We start from the raw sequence: 21,671 nt of genomic DNA on the forward strand, positions 1-21,671 counted from the left end.
TTTAGACCAAATCAACTAGTTGCACTACCTGAATCCAGACTAGCAGGGATTGGGTGGTGAAATGACTAAATATTCAATATTTTCCTCACAGATGTTTTCTAACGTAAGTTTTATGAACACAAGTTGGATGTGTACCAAGGTGTGTCTGCTAGAGAACAGGATAAAGTTAACATAATAAAAATGACTTCAATAGGAGTAATGAAGTTGTTGATTTTTTTCAGACCCTTGCTTTTGAGACCTATCTTTTACATGCCTCCAAATGTGTTAAATAGCTTCAGCCAGAAACAAGGAAAAAATGTTCTTTTTTTATTCACAGTGTGCAAGAGGAAACATCTGCAAGCCAGTAAAGTGAGATATTTATGGAAAAACATGAAAGGTGGTCACGAACAGGCAAGATACGAAGATATAAAGTTGATGGCGTCCAATAAATCATGGAAGGTGTCTCGGTTGAAGGAAATCAATAAGAGATCCAGCAGTAGAAGGTTGGGGAAAATGGCTTTCTTTCATTACTTGGAGAGAGTGGAAACTATGAGAAATTTCTGGGAAGAAAAAACCAGTGAGTCAGATGGTAACACTGAGAACGATGAGGTAAGATTTGTTCCTGAAAATAAACCTTGACACCCCTTTGGAGATAGAATCCAATGTAATCTAAGCTTAATTAAAGAAGCCTGTACATTTCCTCTAAGATTTAATTGCACTTAACACCAAATTAGTATAACTGTGATGTACTTTTCTAATGGGAAAGTTATTTTTTAAAATTATTTATTTTGTACGCATGTATTATTATTACTTTGTAACTTGTTAATCTTCTGAATTTATTAATACAAATTAAATGCCGTGGAAAATTAATCCTCAAGGTATGGATTTGATAACCGAATGTTAAAATCCCAACAGAGTTGTGGCCAAGATCACAAGTGAGAATGCACTATAGTAACTTTTTGAGGGCTTTGTAATATACTGTACATTGTACTTTGTAACACACTGTAGATGAAATAATTTTTTATAAAGCAGAATATGAGATTTATTATCAACCTGCAACTCCTTCCAACATGCAACAATGACAAGTGGGAAGAGCGGTAGGCAATCCTGGTCAGGTGCTTGATGGAGATAAATTGGAGTCTTTGCCATTACAGTTCAAAGCACCAGGACTATAATATGCATGTAGAAAATAATGTTTTTAGAGCAATTCAGATTCTTATGGGGTCCGGGTTGGCTCACTTGGCTGATGTGAATCAAACTGGTGCCAGCAGCACTGGGTTCGATCCTATTTGATACTATATGACACAATAGCAGAACTGGGCCATTCAGCCCCATTCTGATTGGTGTGAATTTGGGATGTGTCTTCTTGTCTTAACTGTGATGGAGGTTGTGGAATGTGGATCAGACCTACCTTCAGACAGAGAACTAAAGATTTATGATCTCAAGTCCCTCAAAGTGAATGAAATGCTTCATTAAGGATAATGAATTATATATTGCAACTGATTCATGCTCAAGATACCCAAAACAACAGAGCAATAAATTTGGTAAAATGTTTTGGTGTTGTAATTTGAGGGATAAATATTGCCTAGGAAATCATGTGAACACATCTGACCTTCTTTAAGTAGTGTCTTTGGATCTTTTACATCCACCAAAGAGAACACATGGGGCTTTACCTTAAAGTCTGACAAACAGTGTGGGACTCCCTGAGTACCACACTGAAGAGCACCCTGAATTTTATGCTCAAGACCTGAAGTAGAAATTGACAATAATTTAAAGGTGAGATTGCTTTTTTAACTAATTAACTAATTGGATGGAGAATAGAGTCTTTTTCATTTTAGTATGATTGTAGCATTCTTAAATGTGCCTGGGATATACTCATTTGTTTACCATATGGATACTTTTCTGTTGTTTACCAGGGACCCTGAAATTCCATATTGGACAATAGTTCGACACTATGTGAACTCACTTGTGCAGCTTGTTCTCTTAAAGACTTCTGATCCAGCCCATACCTTTAAAACACTATCAAGTTGTTCTAACCAAGGAAACTGTACTGTTTCCTGAATATTCTTAACAGTGCCCACCATTCCAATGGGCCAGCTTATTATGCTGAAATATCAGTGTAGCAAATCTCTTAGAAATAGCACTAAAGTCACTTGGAGTGATACAGGAGTTTCATGTGAAAGTTGTGAAAACTTAGACTGCACAACTCAGTGTTATCTGACCATCTGTAGGAATGGTGACTGTGTGCTTCAGATAAATGCAGTGATCAATGCCCCACCAAAACCAATTTACAGAGACAGAACTTTATATTAAATATATTATTAAATAAATGTGAAACTCAAAGTTTGTGAGAAGATTTTGTAGCTCGGGTGCTTGTTGTTGTGGTTCTATTCCCGAGCTGGAAATTTGTGTTGCAGACATTTCATCCCCTGTCTAGGTGACATCCTCAGTGCTTGGGAGCCTCCTGTGAAGCGCTTCTGTGATGTTTCCTCCGGCATTTATAGTGATTTGGATCTGCCGCTTCCGGTTGTCAGTTCCAGCTGTCCGCTGCAGTGGCCGGTATATTGGGTCCAGGTGGATGTGCTTATTGATTGAATCTGTGGATGAGTGCCATGCCTCTAGGAATTCCCTGGCTGTTCTCTGTTTGGTTTGTCCTATAATAGTAGTGTTGTCCCAGTCGAACTCATGTTGCTTGTCATCTGAGTGTGTGGCTACTAAGGATAGCTGGTCGTGTCGTTTCGTGGCTAGTTGGTGTTCATGGATGCGGATCATTAGCTGTCTCCCTGTTTGTCCTATGTAGTGTTTTGTGCAGTCCTTGCATGGGATTTTGTACACTACATTGGTTCATCATCCATGAACACCAACTAGCCACGAAACGACACGACCAGCTATCCTTAGTAGCCACACACTCAGATGACAAGCAACATGAGTTCGACTGGGACAACACTACTATTATAGGACAAGCCAAACAGAGAACAGCCAGGGAATTCCTAGGGGCATGGCATTCATCCACAGATTCAATCAATAAGCACATTGACCTGGACCCAATATACCGGCCACTGCAGCAGACAGCTGGAACTGACAACCGGAAGCGGCTGATACAAATCACTATAAATGCCAAAGGAAACATCACAGAAGCGCTTCACAGGAGGCTCCCAAGCACTGAGGATGTCACGTAGATAGGGGACGAAACGTCTGCAACACAAATTCCCAGCTCGGCGAACAGAACCACAACAAATGTGTAACTATTATAGTTGACAGGTTTTAATTTCTAATGGATCAAAAGTCTATTTTTGTGATTGTACTTTGTACTCCCTCCAAGATGCATTGCAGAAATCTACTGTTTTCTTTGACAGTACTGTAACCATCAACCATCTTCAGCTACTTCACCAATGATCTTTCCTCCATCAGAAGGGTTGGGTCAGAAGTGGGGATGTCCACTGATTAGTGCACAAAATTCAGCACCATTTGCAACTCCTCAAATGCCGAACCCGTTCATATCCAAATGTAGCAAGATCTAGACATTATTCAGTATGGGCCGACAAGTGGCAACCGACATTTGCACCACACGAGTGCCAAGCAATGACTATCTCCAACAAAAGAGAATCCAACCATCATCCCTTGACTTTCAATGGCATTACCATCATTGATTTCTGTACTATCAATTTCCTGGGGTATGCCATTGACAAGAAACTGAACTGGACCAGTGGTGTGAAAACCTGTGGCTATATGACCAGGTCAAGCTGGGAATCCTGTAATAAGTAATTCGCCTTCTGAATGAGAAATCCCTTGTCCCGGACTTGATGGCAATGGAAGGGTATTCATGAGTTGGTTCAATTGTTATATTTCAGCCTGTCACTGCTCCACACCACCCTCCAGAGGGATGAAGGTGTGCATAGATTTGTGAAAATGAATAAATTCTTTTGTTTGTCATCTCAGTTACCTATTATTTACTTATTTATGTTACTTAACTCTGTGATCTGCCTGGATTGCTTGTAAGACAAAGCTTTTCACTGTGTCTCAGGTATGCGTGACAGTAAATCCAATTCAATTCAGTTCAATTCAATTGCATTTAATTCAGTTTTCCAGGCATGCACTGTTTCAATAACCACCTGACTGTCCCTGGTCATGTCTATCCAGATAGTGCTGAGCTAGTTCTAATTAGAATACAGTGAAGTAGATGGAGGGATGCAAAGGAACAAAATAGTGAGGTCAGTTGGTGAAAGTAAGATTGCCTTTTTGTATCTCTGACTGTGAAACAGAAACTCAGAGAATGGCGACTGAAAAGGGAGCTGCCATTTAGATTAGGTTACCTACAGTGTGGAAACAGGCCCTTCGGCCCAACAAGTCCACACCGACCCAGACCCATTCCCCTATGTTTACCCCTGCACCTAACACCACGGGCAATTTAGCATGGCCAATGCACCTAACCTGCACATTTTTGGACTGTGGGAGGAAACCTACACAGACACTTGGGGAATGTGCAAACTCCACACAGTCAGTCGCCTGAGGCAGGAACTGAACTGGGGTCTCTGGTGCTGTAAGGCAGCAGTGCTAACCACTGTGCCACCCACAAATTTAATTTGCTATTATACACTAAACATGAACCTTGACCAAACAAATGAATTAGAAAGCTGAAAACTGACTATGCAACACTCATGCACAATTTTAAGTTACATTTGAACCCAACAGAGAGAGCAAAGCGTGGAGTAATTTCAATCAGCGGGCAAGAAATTGGCTGAGACATGATTAGCAAAGAAACTGCAGGTAGCGTCTTGTTAGCTAACATAATTTGACAATAATTTTACCAGCATTGAAGGTAGTGAGCAGTGATGGTATTTGACACCTGCTGAATGATCATTTTGTCAATTCTTTTTTAAAAAAATAGTTCTTGCAAATATATTTTGTGGACTTGACACCAGCTTGAGAATCCACAACTTATATTGATATGTCTATTAATATTGAAGGGCCACAAACTGAACTTTTGCTGGCGGTCTCACTGCCAGGATATTGAGAAAACTTCTAAATGGGTGGAAAAGGTTATGCAGATTGACAATGGATAATACAATATTTTCAAAATACCTTGGCTATGTCCCTGTACATGATCGTGTCATGCATGACTCCCAGCTGTTGATAAAGATCCAAATGTCTTACTGGGGCTCTATGACATTAAAACCATAAAGGCGATTCCCAGAGTGTATTTAATTTGAATTTTATGTTTCATTATCTTTCCAAAATGTTTGCAGCTGTACAATATTCATCATGGACCTGAAGATATGTAGGAATGCTTCCTTGAGGTTACTTCAGTTTCCTGATCAATTGGTTCAAGATCTTAAATTGTATTCAAACACAACACAAATTGACAACTTTGTGCAAAGCACTTTATTCAAATTTATAACCTTTATAATCTAAGTATAGTGACCCTAAATTTCCTAGAACCATCCACACCCTTGAAATTATGGAAGGATATGTAGTTCAACCGCTTACAGCTTATACACGAACATTCAAATTAGGGGCATTAGCAGGCCACTTGGTCCCTGCAGCCTGCTCTGCCATTCAATAAAATGAAGTCTGGTCTGATTACTCTACATTCCCACATACCCTCAATAACCTTTCACCCTTGTTTATCAAAAATCTATGTCTCTCAGCTTAAATATGCTCATGCACTCTGCTTCCATCACCTTTTTAATGAAGAGAGTTACAAAGTCATCCAATTCTTCCATGAGAAAATAATTCTCCTTATTTCTGTCTTAAAGGGTGACCCCTTATTTTTAAACATTAACCCCCCCTAGTTCTAGATTCTGTCAAAAGAAGAAGCATCCTTTCTACATAAATGCTGCAAGATCTTATATTTCAATCTTACTCTTAACAACTTTAGCAGATACAAGCCTAACCCACCCAACCTTTCCTCATAAGACAACCCATCTTACCGTATTCATCTAATAGAACTTCTCTGAACTGCTTTCAATGCATTTATATCCTTCTTTAAATAAGGAGATGGTGGGAGGATGCATCCCTGATGGCCACCCCATTTCCCAAGCTTGGGGACCACTTAAATGTTTTGATGGGATGCCATTGGGATCTTTACCAAAGTGAAGGAGAGAGTATGTAGCTAGTGCAGCATATCGTAATCTGATGCTATGAGCCTGGCTCAGCTTGTTATATATATATTTCCTTTCTTAAATTGATCAAGTTGAAAAGTGCCAGTTTTCTTCAGATTCCATTTGAGAAACTAACTTTCAAATTGATATCCTCTCCCACAGAGGGTTGAACAGATTGTCAGGGATTACTTGGAGTAAAATAGATTTACATAAAATGTGCAAACCCATTTGACCCAAACAATCCAGGGTTACATTATGCATCACTTGATCCTCTTCTCATCTTTCCTCATCTAATTTTATCTGCATAACCTTCTTTTCGCTTCTCCCTCATATACTTATCCAGTCTCCTCTTAAATGCACCCATACTATTCACTTCAACCTCCCAGTGAAGTAGTAATTTCCAGCTTCTCGCCATTCACTGGGAAAAGAGGTTTCCTCTGACTCCCAGCTTTGCTTCCTTCCTTGCTTCCTTGGTGGATCTTGTATATTAATTGACAGATAAATGTCCATATTGCTCAAATACTAATGATAAGGAATTTAGTGCATAACATATCTCCCTCACGTGCACTTTGTCACAAAGTGTATAACAATGACAAGGCCAGATCATGTTCCTGCCCAACAGGTAGCCCAATTTCAGAAAGGTGTAAAGTTGGAATGAGGGGAGTAGACTTGATATATGGGTATTGGGTGCCAGTGCAGTGTTTGAGGAAATTTTGCCAAGAGGTACAATTTTCATTTTGTTCCATTTTCATAAACATTGTTTCTTTCCACAGTTATTTTAAAGAGCATAATTTATCCTCCTCTCCTGGCTAAAAAGATACCTGCTTTTACTTTTAACTCCCTTCTCCTTTTCTGGCTCCTGCTGTGGATACTGTACAACAGACTAAAATTTTACCTAAGGTCAAGACCATTAGCAAGTCCTGTCATTGGAGAGGTGAATCCTTGAGCAGAATTGAGGGTGTGTCCATGGCTGTGAGGTAGAGGATTTCCTTCCTGTAGGCCATAGAATGACCAGAAAGGACTCCATCAGAAACCTGCTGAGAGGCTGTCTCGATATACCTGGCAGCCTTCCCATACATGGCATTTGAGACATCCAAATCAGCAGTAAAATAACATAGAAACATAGAAAATAGGGAGCAGGAGTAGGCTATTCAGCCATTCAACCCTCCCCTGCCATTCTGTATGGTCATGGCTGATCATCCAACGCAGTATGCTGTTCCTGCTTTCTCTCCATACCCTTTGATACATTTAACCCGAAGAACTATCTCTAACTCCTTCTTTCCGTGGCAGAGAATTCCACAGTCTCACCAATCCCTGGGTGAAGAAATTTGTCCTCATCTCAGTCCTAAATGGTCTACCAAGTATTCTTAAGCTGTGACCCCTGTTTCTGGACTCACTAGTCAACAGGAACATCCTTCCTGTGTGTATCAAGTTACTCCTGTTAGAATTTTGTAGATTTCTATGAGTTCCCAACCCCCTTCCATTCTTCTAAAATCCATTGACTATGGTCCTAACTAATCCAGTTTCTCTTTATGCATCAGTCCTGCCAACCCTGGAATCAGTTTGGTAAACCATTGTTGCACTCTGTCCAAAACTGGAACCTTCCCCCTCAGAGAAGGAGACCAAAGCCACATACAAAACTTCAGGAGCGATCTTATCAAGGCCCTGCACAGTTGCAGCAAGACCTCCCAGCTCCTGTACTCAAATCTCTCTCTCTGAAGGTCAACTTGCCATTTGCCTTCTTCACCACCTGCTGCACCTGCATGCTTACTTTCAGAGATTGGTGCACAAAGACATCCAGGTATCATTGCAGGTAAAAACAAGATGCTGGAAACCAGAGTCTAGATTAGAGTGGTGCTGGAAAAGCACAGCAGGTCCCCACCCCCATTCACCCATTGTACTCTTTGCTACCTTCCCCCACCCTCCTCTCTGACCTACCACCTCCATCCCCAACCCCATTCACCTATTGTACTCTATGCTACTTTCTCCCCACCCCCACTCCCCTCTCATTTATCTCTCCACCCTGCAGGCACTCTGCCTCTATTCCTGATGAAGGACTTTTGCCCGAAATGTTGATTTTCCTGCTCCTCGGATGCTGCCTGACTTGCTTTGCTTTTCCAGGTTTCATTACACCTCCCCTTTCCCAATCTAGCACCATTCAGATAGCTATTTGCCTTTCTGTATTTGCTATCTGACATATACTTCCATGATAATTTATCTGTCATGCGTTTGCCCACTCACTTAATTTATCCAAATCACACTGAAGCATCTCTACATCCTCCTTGCTGTTTGCCCTTTCACCAAACTTGAATCATCTGCAGAGTTAGAGATTTTACATTTAGTCCCCTCATCTAAATCCTTAATATGTGTTGTGAATAACTGGTGTAGCGGTTGGAATCATGGCCACGTGGATCTCATTGATTATGAGATCCTTGATTGTGGTTGTTAACCCAGGTCACTCGGAGCACTGGCTGACAGATACAAACAGGAGATTCAGACATTCTTCTCAGTCTATGGACTGTCTTTGAGCTGGCTGGTCAAAGCCCATGGACTGTACACATGTAAATAAAAGGTGACGTGGTGGTGGGGTACTGCCTTCTGTGCAATTATTTCAGCTGGGGTCCAAGTCACTGCCTGCCACTCAAAAAAAAGCTAGTTGATTCCTCTTTTGTTTCCTCTCTGCTAACCAGTTCTCTATCCATGTCAATACACTACTCCAATCCCATGTATGTTAATTTTATATGCTAATCGCTTACATGGGATCTTACTGAAAGCTAAATAAACCATATCCACTGGCTCTCCCTTATCAATTCTAATAATTACAACTTGGAAAAATTCCAGTAAATTTATCAAGCAATCGTGTCACTATTTTCCAAGTCTTCTGCCATTAAATCTTTTCTACCTGGCTCGTTGATTGAATTGAATGACTGCCTGACTCTACTGGGTTTATCCCAAGGTGCCAGGAAGATGTCAGACTTCTGTCCTGATGCCCTCTGCTATCATTTTATGAACTTTGCCATGACCCAGCCAATCTTTTAGAGGTGGCAAAATCTGGCCCTCTATGTTTCATGTCTACGCTGTTATAGTATATCCCATGCTTTGTGCTAACATGTCAACATGACACATGAAAGATTCCTATACACATCTTCCTCAGCACCTGTTTTGGACTTGTCACACGACCAATGCATTTTTTTCCTTTTAGGTATGACTGTTGGCAACACTGCCCATATTGAGCCGTGTGACTTGTCAGAGACACTGTGCCTTGCACATGTGCTTCATTAAAGCTACACGATTCTTTATCAGTGAGGAACAAATACAAATATTTAATAGCATATTTCCTACGAAAGTACACATGGTCAGAAGCTACCGGATTTGAGCAATGGAGTTACTTTGCAAAGTGAAATCATTCTGGATAGGAGTCAGCCTTTGCCTTTTAGGTTACCTTTGGCACAAGGTCTGGACATTGATTAGCTACAAACAACAGAGACAGAAATATTCATTCCAAGAGCTACAGGTAGTAATTGGTTTTTTATTGCATGTTTGAAGAATTGGCCTCATTATGAGCTGTAGTTCTGTCCACAATAAGGTGTGAATGTTATAGCAATGGGCTGTTTTATGACCTAGTCTGCTGCACATGTTGAATGGAAACCATCGTGCTAAATCTTTCAGAAACTGTCTCAAGATTTTGATTCAAATGATTCCCAGCAAGATTAATTGGCATTCAGTAATTGCTTGGTCGTGAGACGGGTGACAGATATGTCTAAATAAACTAAGTTAGCAGGCATAATGCCAAGTATTCATTGAAAATAAATTATGAAGTGAATGTACAGTAGATAGGAGTCACAGATTTACAAACGAATGCAATGGAGGCTCCAGTTTAATCACTTACATGAAATGTTATATATATTGTACATGAGTTAAAGGGATATATTTTGGCAAATAGCTTGGCAAGTAAACAGAACATGGATGTGCTATTTTGTCAGGTTTCCTCTGTAAAAAAAGGAAATCAGTGGTGCTATGTCTGTCAGCGACGTGTTCTGTTTGACAACTACAGTTGGTGCTTTGTAACAGGAAGCAAAAGAAAATGTATTATTTTTGATGATGCAGTGATGAAAATTGACACTGGGTGAGGCTAAATGTGAGATGCATTTTCCTCAGTGCAAACTTACAGAAAATTGCATTTACAAAACTGGAGAGATGGTGGCGTGGTGGCTCTGTCACTTAACTAGTAATCCAGATGGGCTAGATTAATACTGTGGCAGCGTAGCTTCAAATCCCGCCACAGCAGCTGTTCAATTAATATGACCTGGATTGAATCTCTCAGTACCGGTGATCATAAAACTGTTATTGATTGTTGTAAAGCCCCATCTATTCCTTTAGCGAAGGACATTTACCATCTTGACCTGGTCAGGCTTTCTTTGACTCCAGACCAATCGCAATGTGGTTGACTCTTAATTGTTCTCTGAAATGGCCAAGCATGCTTTTGAGTTCAAGAGCATTTAGGGTTTGGCAGCAATTGCTGACCTTGCCAGCAAAACTCACATTCCAGGAAATGAAGAATGCCATGTAGTGAATGAAAGTGTCAATTCTAGTGGGTACTGTGAAATATTAAAATGGCCCGGATCTCCCAGTCACCAGATTATCGGAGACCTGAGGTATGATCCAAGATATTCTTGGGGACTTTGCCGAACTCTCAATGCATTTACTCTTTGCACCTTGCTGGAGAGCTTGAACTTCTAGTGGTCAAATTTCTGCTTCCTGGGACCTTCCTTAAGTTGGAGTCAAAGACTTCAGGTAGTTGTGACATATCTACTTGGACAGTAACTAATGAAGTGTTGACATAAAATCCCTAGACTATTTACTGTCTAAGTATACAAGTGAAACCCCTGACTCTCCTTTCAACCTTCGACTTAACCCCTGACCTTCCAAGCTCAGCTCCATGACACATTTCCATGACTCGCCTCCAACAGCCAACTAACCCCCCACTCATCATATCGGACCCCACTCTGACCATTGCCCAAAATCTGATCAACATCGAACCTAACCAGACAAGCTCGTGATTTCACAATGTGTACTGACTACTGTCCTGATTGACTTCCTATTCACCCAGCTACCCATCTCACCACCTGGCACCTGATCATCTTACCCACTTTATACCTTACCCATCTGTCGCTTGGACACTCAATTATGAACACACTGCAAAGCATTGTGACATTAAAATACTTACCAAAATATGGTAGCTAGTGCTGTTAGAAGGAACATGGCTTCTACAAAGATTCGCTTCACCACTCTCTGTGAGAATTCCTGTTCTGAATGAGTTTGGCATGTAGGAAAGTGGAGAGTTTCTGTTTGAACAGCTTCAGGGATACTGTTCTGACCCTGATCAGAATCTTTGGAACAATGCAAATTTGTAGGATGATGAAGATACAGTTATGAGGAGAGATCAGGAAAGGGCTGAGTTGCAAATCACTGGATTTTCTCATTACTTTGAATGATGGGCATTCAACATAGAGACCAATTTTTCACCACCAAGATTGGTATCATCTCGTATGTGATGCTGGAACAAGTCTTGTTTAGGAGACATAAGTGAATCTACTTTTAGAGAAGTCGATGAAGGAATTGGTTTTCATCATATATTCATTTCTTCTGTAGGGACCTGGTTCATTCTCCTAAAATTTCAAGACTGCTCAATGACACACTTCTCCAATGTTGTTTCTTACTTATGCAGTGGTGTCTAACGTACAGGATCAGTCATTGACTTTCAAATTGTCTCTGTTGGAACAGCCTATGGTGTGGATTCCCCTGCACAGATGGCTGTAGAATGTCACCTTGCAGACATAGAAGTCCTCCATGCCTGACCCAGCGAGTCGAGAGCTGATCAGCATGCTCACAAGTACATCTTGCAAGAGCTTCAGGGATTGAGATTTTGTAGCCTCTTGTTATTGAAAATAGATCTGAAGCACTAAAGGAGTGAACAAATCCAGTTGTTATATGTGATGTTAGTGAGTTGACCATGTTATAGGAAAGTGCTGTGAGTGGGTGGCATGGTGGCACAGTGGTTAGCACTGCTGCCTCACAGCGCCAGAGACCTGGGTTCAATTCCTGCCTCAGGCGACTGACTGTGTGGAGTTTGCACGTTCTCCCCGTGTCTGCATGGGTTTCCTCTGGGTGCTCCGGTTTCCTCCCACAGTCCAAAGATGTGCAGGTCAGGTGAATTGGCCATGCTAAATTACCCGTAGTGTTAGGTAAGGGGTAAATGTAGGGATATGGGTGGGTTACACTTCAGCGGGTCGGTGTGGACTTGTTGGGCCGAAGGGCCTGTTTCCACACTGTAATGCAATCTAATCTAATGTAATCTAAACCATTGCCCCAAATGGACTCTTTTTTTTAAAGCAAACTCCACACTCTGTCAGAGCATGTGGATGAGCAGCCTGAATGCTGAGCTTGATTTTGCAGGGCATTGGCAGTATTTATCATTGAATGGAATATTGTTGGAGAGGATATTCTCAAGAGAGCAAGATCTTAAATGGATTGAGAGATGTTTTGCCGATTGTGACTATGATGCCTTGGAATTTGGGGCTAGATTATACATGATCACAGTCTTTTTCAGAATTGCTGTAAAGCTGAGACATTCTGAAGATAGAGCAAAGCAACCAATAAGCAGCTGAATGACCTGTACATTGTATGATATGAGAGCAAAGTGACCAATGTATTCTATGAGACCAAATCTAATGATCTAATCTAGTGTTCACTCAGTAGCAACTCTGTTGAGATCTCTGTGTTTCCTAAAAGAGAATGGCTAACATGATGGTAAACAGAACTGCAACCATTACCCAGCCTTGCATGGTGCCTCGGGTGACAGGAAAGGCATCTGATGAGGTACCATTTCTAATCAGACTGGTCACCATACTGTCATGGAATGAGCAGATGATCCAGATCATCTTTTTAGAGTAACCATATTAGTCCACAGGTTTTCAAGGTTTGCTGGGTTGAAGGCCTTGCCGGACACATGAATAGTTGAGGTGCATATTCAGTTTGCAGAACTTTTCTTTAATGATCCATGCTGTCCATTCCTCATCCAGCACCAAATGTGCAACAAGAGTGACAATCCTGTTGCACAAATTCTTCCAGCTGCAGGCTTAATTGAAATACCAGGATGATTTCTCAGCTGGAGCTGCTTATCTTCCATTTATATGGGTTTTGTTTGTTTTGTTTTGGGAATATTGCTGTAATATTGAGTATATTTAAGGTTTATGCAAATCTGTCACCAACTGAGGCAGCTAATGCTGAACTGAAACAACATATACTACAAGTGCAGTGTCTGAAAGGATACAGCTTTTAATTTTGGAGATGTCCTTTTCCTAGATGAACTTCTAAACCAGATCAGGAACTCACCTAGCCTTTCTACATTGCAATAGATCCAGATTAAGCAGAAATGGCCTTAAACATTTCTAAACCACCTTACTTGAGTTTTTCAGATGAAATGCAATTGGATCCAAGACACTTACTTACAACTATTTTCTTTATGGCCATATAATAGCAAAATACTGCACTTGCTGAAAATCTGAAATAAACGCAGAAATTACTTGAGAAACTCAGCAGATCCACAGAAGGGAAAGCAAAGTTAATGTTTTAAGTCTGATATAACTCTCCTTCCCACTGACAGACAATCTTGTGCCTGTTCCAGGCAAGCTGAATGCTGTCTGCTGAGAGGATTGGAGCCATACCATTTGTTTTGGGACCATAGATGGAGCAGAGACCTTCTTGGAGAGTCTCCTCATTGATCATAATGACACTGAAGTTCTGCAGTCTTTTTTCTCATGTCAGTTCTTTTATCTCTTAGTTTGGCCAATTCAGATTGAATGGTAAAGTTCATACCTGAATATTGTAGCTCGTTCCTGGATTTGCCAATCCATTAGAATTAATAGTTTGCACTTAGTTTCTCAATATGATATTCCTCTGTAAACCTTGGTTTTACTTAAAGGGGCTACATCATTGTTGTATCTGCCCAGTGTTCTTGCTATGTGTGCTACTCTAGGTCAGTTCTTGTACAATTGTCTAGAAATGTTCTGACATTCCATTAGGTAGATGTCATCTGGTGGTCTACTTGTTCCCACTTTCACAGGGCTGTTGTAGTCACAGGGCTTGTTCATCTGATTTTGGTTGATTTGAAAATGCCGAAGAACCTCCACAGTGAGAGCACTAAAAATCTGTGTAAAGCTGTCCCCATTTGAGGCAGCTAATGCCAAATTGAAACAATGTATATCACAAGGGCTGAAAGGGTGCAGGTTTTAATTATGGACTTTTCCTTTTCCTCGGTGAACTTCTAAGCTAGGTCAGGAACCTCACCTAGCCTCTCTATATTGCCGTCCTGTCCATTTACACTATCACTGTGCTTTGGCGCTGTCAAGCAACATACAGACATATGAAGTAGATCAGAATTAGGACATCTAGCCACTTGAGCCTGCTCTGCCATTTGATTAAATCATGGCAGATTTAACTGTGGCTTCAATTCTATCTTCCTGTCTTTCCGTAGCCTTTTCATCTCCTATTAATCAAGAATCTATGCCTCCAGCCTTGCTCTGGGGAACAAAATTTCATAGATTAACAACCTTCCGGGAGAAGAACATTTCTCTACATCTCCATTTTAAATGTGCATTTAAAATTTTAAATTAGCATTTTTCAACTACAGCCCCTAGTTCCAGTCTGTCTTGCAAGGGACATACCTTTTCAGCATCTGGCCTGTTAAGTCCTCTCAGGATCTTATAATTTTAAAGAAGGTTATATTTCTTTCTTCTTGACTCCAATGGATATAGTCAGAGCAACTGTTCATCATAGAGAGCCCCTTCATCCCAGAAGTCAAATGAACCTTCTCAGCATTGCTTCTAATGTAATTATACACTTTCTTAAGTAAGGGAATCAAAACAGTACACAGTACTGTAATATAATGAAGACTTTACTTTTGGCTCATAGAAAATAATGTGAAGGAAAAAGCCAATTTTTTAAAAAATTAAAGCTAATTTAAGAAATGATGAAGAAAATAAGTCTTTGTGTGAACAGTGTTACAGATGAATGTTCACAGTGAGAGAGAAGTCTTTATAAACAGTGCAGGCAACAGGAGCAAAGCCGCAAGCAAAGCACCAGCAATAGTTTGATGATAACATAAAAAGCACTAAATGGGATAAGAGGAAAACTGAAAGGTGAATAGAACTGAGGGATTAATTACTTTATTATTTACAAATGTTAAAAGCTAGACATCTCCTTTAAGACTCACCAAGCAGCAATATCATGTGGCTGTCAGGAAATGACTGATGTGCCAAACGAATTCTTCACGCCAGTCTTCTTGAATGAAGACCATGGACAAATTCCAGATTACATCAGGCTGGCTCTGAAGTCTAGTGGAGAAGCCAGTAATGCTTATGTTGGAATGAAAACTAAAATGGCCCGTGAATATTCAGAGAAATGAAAGAAAGCAAATACAATGATGTACATTGTGCATAAGGATGGGAGGTTATCACATTCAACAAAGACTTAAAAAGGGAGTGAGATATAAATTAGGGAGATTTAGACTAATTCGTTTAAGATCCGAATTGTCAACAATGCCCATAGCACCTTATAAGACATTATAAATCTTCCTATTAATGGCTTGCTGTCGGAGAAATTTGCCCAATAGGTTAGAGATCACAACACAACTCAAAGTGAAATTAACAGACAGTTTATTGCAAGCGATGTCGCTGGGAGAGAAATTAACTAGGCTGACACAGAACTGACAGTCTGCCCAGGTAGATCAAATTTCTCCTCCCAGAGCTGAGGCTGAGACCAGTTTTATAGTAATGCTGCACAATGACACTGATTAAGAAATGGGAAACTACGATGTTTCTGGAAATGGAGTAACTTAGTTGCAAGGATGCTAATTGGAAAATAGTTTATCAGATGAATGTCCTGTTCCTTCACACAATGCAATATCCTGTCAGTATCATGGTTCCATTCATCTTCACAGATAGGTGTTAGTGTCTCTTCTGAAGTGGTGAGGTGCTTCCATTGTCCTGTTCCTGGAGCATGTCCTTGCTGGTACCTGTCTGTCTGAATTGCTCTTTGTGTGGCTTTGGCATTGCTGCGTTGTGAAACTGCCCTTAGGGCTTTGAGATATCTGTGGTGCTCTGTCATGTCCATAGGAGCTTAAAGTGTCTGCGTGCTGTATGATTCAACTTGTGAGCTGCTCGGGAATTCTGGATGTTCTGGTACAGTTTGGCCAATTTTGCTTTCGTGGATTGGGAAATCTTTTCCCACATTTGTTTTTGGTCTTTTTAATTTACAGGCCTTAGCAAAGAACAGAAAGAAAGCAATTTCAACTGGCATTACTCCTTATCACATCTTAAGGGCATCCCCAAGCACTTTGACTCACAACCAGTGAGTCACTTTGAAGTATAGTCTCTGCAATTATGTAGAAAAACATGCTAGCCTTCACACAGCAACATCATACAACAGTAAAATTAGTTAATAACCAAATGGATTATTTTTGTTGATGCTGATTGAAGGATATATATTGACCTTGTTACCAGGGCAAGTCTGTGCATCTTTGAATTGTGTCATAGGATCTTTTATAACCACCTGTGGAAATAGCCAGGTCCTCAATTAATTCTTTCATCTGAAAGACAGCTCCTTTGCCCATATAGTCCTCCCTCAGCACTGCACTGATGTGCCTACCTATGTTGCATTGTCAGAATCATAAGTGCATTCGAGACTTCAAAATTAAGAGTGCTAACAGTTGAGCCAGTTGAGCCAGTTATGCACCAGTAACTGTGTACGGTCTTTTGGTCATCTCGATTATGGAAAAGCAGTAATAACCACAATTAATCCATTGTAAGAAATAGAGCATGACACCTGATGTTGGAAAGGGTGAAAAGCAGTGAAACTGAATTATAAATATTTGATAGGTTTGGTGACAGAGGAGGTCAGGATCTGATGTTTTCTTTTTGAATTTGGTGTCAATTCCTTAAAACTAGGAAGCATACATGGAAGGAAGTTGCTTGGTAGATGAACTCAAAGAACAAATATGGAATTAAATACAAAAAAATGCTTGTAATATAAAGAACTGACATATCTGTATTTAACTATTATGTGAAAAAGAGACTTGTTAACGTCTGGAGTTTTCACCATATTGCAAAGGCAAATCTTTTTCAATAACACTTGTAGTTGTATTGATGAGTTTGAAAAGAGACTTTTTAAGTTAGACTAAGTTTTACTTTCATGCATACTCTCTTTGGCATAACATATGTGATTTAGAAATACAACCATACAATTGTAATAATTTCTTCTCAACCATTTTGTTCTGTGCTGTTAGGAATCTGGTTCCATTAAATTCTTAAAGGATAACAGTTTCTCCTTACATATATTGGGAGGGTTATTTGTAATTTAAGTACAGATGTTGCACCAGATTACATGTCTGCTACCCTGCACATATCACTACACTTATTCTACTTCCTGACCATTCACCTAGCACACAGATGCCACAGAATTTAGAGTGATAAATGCCATTGACAAGGATCAGGAGGGTACAGAGGCCAACTGACACATTGTTACATCATGTTTTTTGGAGTACCAGAGGTAGGACACATCTAAGAACAAATGCTATGATGTTGTGAACCTAGTCTAGTGCCTTACTTACTGGAAGCACAGGTTGGAAACTTCAGGTGATTGTGTTACAACCCTATCTCCTCATACTGCTATCAAAAGATGTTCCACTTCAGACGTACAGGCTTGTTAACTTTTCCTTGTATTACATGTAGTCAAGTTTACAATGTCACAGAATATAAATTCCATCAACTCCCTTAGATTCAATTTCTGAGATGTGATCTGTGCCAGACAACAGCAATGAGTCTGTTATGCAGGGATCATGTGATCCCTCGGGCTCTTTTCCCTCTTCACTTTAATGAGCTCCTCCAATCTACAAGCATATACCCTTTCCAGATTGTGTATGGTACCCACTATGAAATCCTCACTAGCTCATTGATGACCCAGCAGCAGGGCAGTCATGGAAATTAGTCTGACAAGAACTGTAACTCAATCCTGTGGCCAAGACTTGCAGGAATTGGAAGGGGATTATCATCATCAGGAATGGAATGTTTGGCAGAGGTTAGTGATGCCATTCAATCTGCCGTCCAGCAGATCAACCTTCAGTTTATGCAGTCCTGTGTAGTGCCATTGGGCAGGTCATGATAAACTATTGACTATAATAGTCAAAATCCTGTATGTCTACAACACAGACCTTTAATGTCAGTACATCGTGTGCTTTCCCAAATGGTATGCACCTACTAATTTCCTTACGACAAACCATGTATTCTTGTGTTTCATTCCTGCAGTACTGATGCTGCAGTGTTAATTACTATCAAGGACATATAAGAACTCTATAAAAGGAAATTACATTGAAATAGATTGGACTGCAGCAGTTCGAGAAGGCAGCTCATCACCACTTTCTCAAGGGTGACTAGCGTTGGACAAGAACCTCAGACATATTTAAATTAATCAAAGCTGTTGTTAATGTTCAAATCATATACCATTTTGACATAATTCACTATTGGTACTATAACTCATACATGTCAATTTCATTATTATTCCTACTTTAGATTTTGGATCGCAGGCAAATCACTTTCATTACCTTCGACATTTCCAAAACTGTTGCCAAGTTGTGGACAATGAATCTTTAATCAGGTTTCTATAAGTTGGTTTCTCACAAGGCTACAATCAAAAAGAATTTCCTCTCAGTGATTCTATCTGCTGTAATGACACTGTGGACTATATTTTATGAAGAACATTTTTGATTGAGAATTTTTTTATGAAAGGAGTACATATTGGGAATTTAGGCATAAGGTATGTGTGTTAGCCACCTGTTCAGGCCTTTGATTTAACTATTGGGAAGTATTCCAGATTATCCTGATCTTCATACCTGAGTTTTTTAAATGCTATTCTCTTGCATGAATCTCACTGCAATACTATGATATAAAATTTACCTTGGATTCTTTTCCCACTAATGTGAAACTTAACTTTTCCAAGCACGTCACATTATTAAAAATCTGTTGACAGGGTAGTCATTGATCTGGTTTTATAGTCACGTTTTCAGGTAGATCTTGTCAATGTAAATTCCATCAAGCATACCATGATTATTGCACCACATAATGCCAAGCATTAATTATACAACAATACCACCTCTACTTAGTACCTTCACTGTATGTGAGCTATCACTCAATTAAATTAGAACATAGAACATTACAGCACAGTAACAGGTCCTTCAGCCCTTGATTTTCCACCAACCTGTGGAACCAATCTGAAACCCATCTAACCTACACTATTCCATTCTCGTCCATATGCCTATCCAATGACCATTTAAATGCCCTTAAAGTTGGCAAGTTTCCTACTGTTGCAGACAGTGTGTTCCATGCCCCTTCTACTCTCTGAATAAAGAAACTACCTCTGACATTTGTCCTATATCTATCACTCTCAATTTAAAGTTATGTCCCTAATGCTAGCCATTGCCATCCGAGGAAAAAGGCTCTCACTGTCCAATCTATCTAACCGTCTGATTATCTTATATATCTCAATTAAGTTGCCTCTCTAACGAAAACAGCCTCAAGCCCCTCAGCTATTCCTCATAAGACCTTCCCTCCATATTGGGCAACATCCTAGTAATTCTCCTCTGAACCCTTTCCAAATACTCCAAATATGGTTGCACCAGAGTTTTGTACATCTGTAGCATGATCTCAATCCCTCTACCAATAAAAGCTAACACAACGTATGCCTCCTTAACAACCCTATCAACCTGGGTGGCAACTTTCAAGGAACTATGTACCTGGACACCGAGATCTCTCTGCTCATCTACACTACCAAGAATCTTACCATTAGCCCAGTAATCTGTATTTCTGTTACTCCTTACAAAATGAATCACCTCATACTTTTCTGCATTAAACTCTATTTGCCACCTCTCAACCCAGCTCTGCAGCTTACCGATGTCTCTCTGTAACCTACAACATCCTTCGTCACTATCCACAACCCTACTGACCTTAGTGTCATCTGTAAATTTACTAGCCCATCCTTCTATGCCCTCATCCAGGTAATTTATATAAATGACAAACAACAGTGGACCCAAAACAGATCCATGTGGTACCGTACTAATAACTGAATTCCAGGATGAGTATTTTTTATCAACCAACTCCCTCTGTCTTCTTTCAGCTAGCCAATTTCTGATTGAAACAGCTAAATCACACTCAATCCCATGCCTCTGTTTTTTGTGCAATAGCCTACCATGAGGAACCTTATCAAATGCCTTACTGAAATCCATATACACCACATCAACTGCTTTACCCTCATCCACCTTTTTGGCAACCTTCTCAAAGAACTCAATAAGGTTTGTGAGGCATGACCTACCCTTACAAAACCGTGTTGACTATCTCTAAGCAACTTATTCATCTCTAGATGATTATAAATCCTATCTCTTATAACCTTTTCCAACACTTTATCCACAACCAAAGTAAGTCTATAGTTTCTAGGGTTGTCTCTCACTGTCCAACCTATCTAACTGTCTGATTATCTTATATGTCTCAATTAAGTTGCCTCTCTAACGAAAACAGCCTCAAGCCCCTCAGCTATTCCTCATAAGACCTTCCCTCCATATTGGGCAACATCCTAGTAATTCTCCTCTGAACCCTTTCCAAATACTCCAAATATAGTTGCATAAACCTTCAGTTTATGCAGTCCTGTGTAGTGCCATTGGGCAGGTCATGATAAACTTCTTGAACGGGGGAACAACATTTGATATCCTTCAGTCTTCTGGCACTATTCCAAAGACAATGACAACATAAAGTACAAAGCCATAGGCTTAGCAATCGCTTCTCTGGCTTCCCAACGAATCATAGGATAAATCCGATGATTTATAGGGGATTTATCTATTTTTACACCATCCAGAATTGCTAACATCTCCTACTTATACACCTCAATCCCATCTAGTCTAGTAGTCTGTATCTCAGTATTCTCCTCAACCACATTGTCTTTTTCTAGTGTGAATACTGATGAAAAGTATTCATTTCGTCCTTCCCCCATTTCCTCTGACTCCATGCACAACTTCCCACTACTATGCTTGATTGGTCATAATCTTACTCTGGTCATTCTTTTATTCCTGATATAGCTATAGAAAGCCTTAGTGTTTTCCTTGATCCTATCCATCAATGACTTCCCATATCCCCTCCTGGCTCTTCTTAGCTCTCTCTTTAGGTCTTTCTTGGCTTACTTGTAACTCTCAAGCGCTCTAACTGAGCCATCACATCTCATCCTGACATAAGCCTTCTTCTTCCTCTTGACAAGAGATTCAACTTCCTTAGCAAACCTCGGCTCCCTCTATGCCTGACAGGTATGTACTTATCAAGAATCCGCAGTAGCTAGTCCTTAAATAAGCTCCACATTTCTATTGCGCCCATTCCCTGCAGTTTCCTTCCCCATCCTATGCATCCTCAATCTTGCCTAATCACATCATAATTGCCTTTCGCCCAGCTATAACTGTTTCTCTGCAGTATATACCTAGCCCTGCCCATTGCTATTGTA

At 40.1% G+C, this 21,671-nt stretch overlaps 1 protein-coding gene across 2 annotated transcripts in view; it reads left to right on the forward strand.

Annotated features, from left to right (window-relative positions):
- Positions 1-21,671, forward strand: part of LOC122564466 (uncharacterized) — a 188,334-nt gene that overhangs the window by 64,225 nt on the left and 102,438 nt on the right. The window contains exon 2 of one of the 2 annotated variants that reach the window (XM_043719397.2): positions 317-588. In XM_043719397.2, the coding sequence (XP_043575332.2) occupies positions 370-588 (219 nt within the window). In that variant the 5' untranslated portion in view covers positions 317-369. Of the gene's footprint in view, positions 1-316; positions 589-9,390; positions 9,595-21,671 lie in introns of those variants that run through there. The other variant, XM_043719398.2, reaches the window with a different exon arrangement.

Source organism: Chiloscyllium plagiosum, unplaced genomic scaffold (genome assembly GCF_037043375.1).
Source record: "Chiloscyllium plagiosum isolate Xiang-an unplaced genomic scaffold, Cpla_swu_hap1 HiC_scaffold_34, whole genome shotgun sequence".
Lineage (NCBI taxonomy): Eukaryota > Metazoa > Chordata > Chondrichthyes > Orectolobiformes > Hemiscylliidae > Chiloscyllium > Chiloscyllium plagiosum.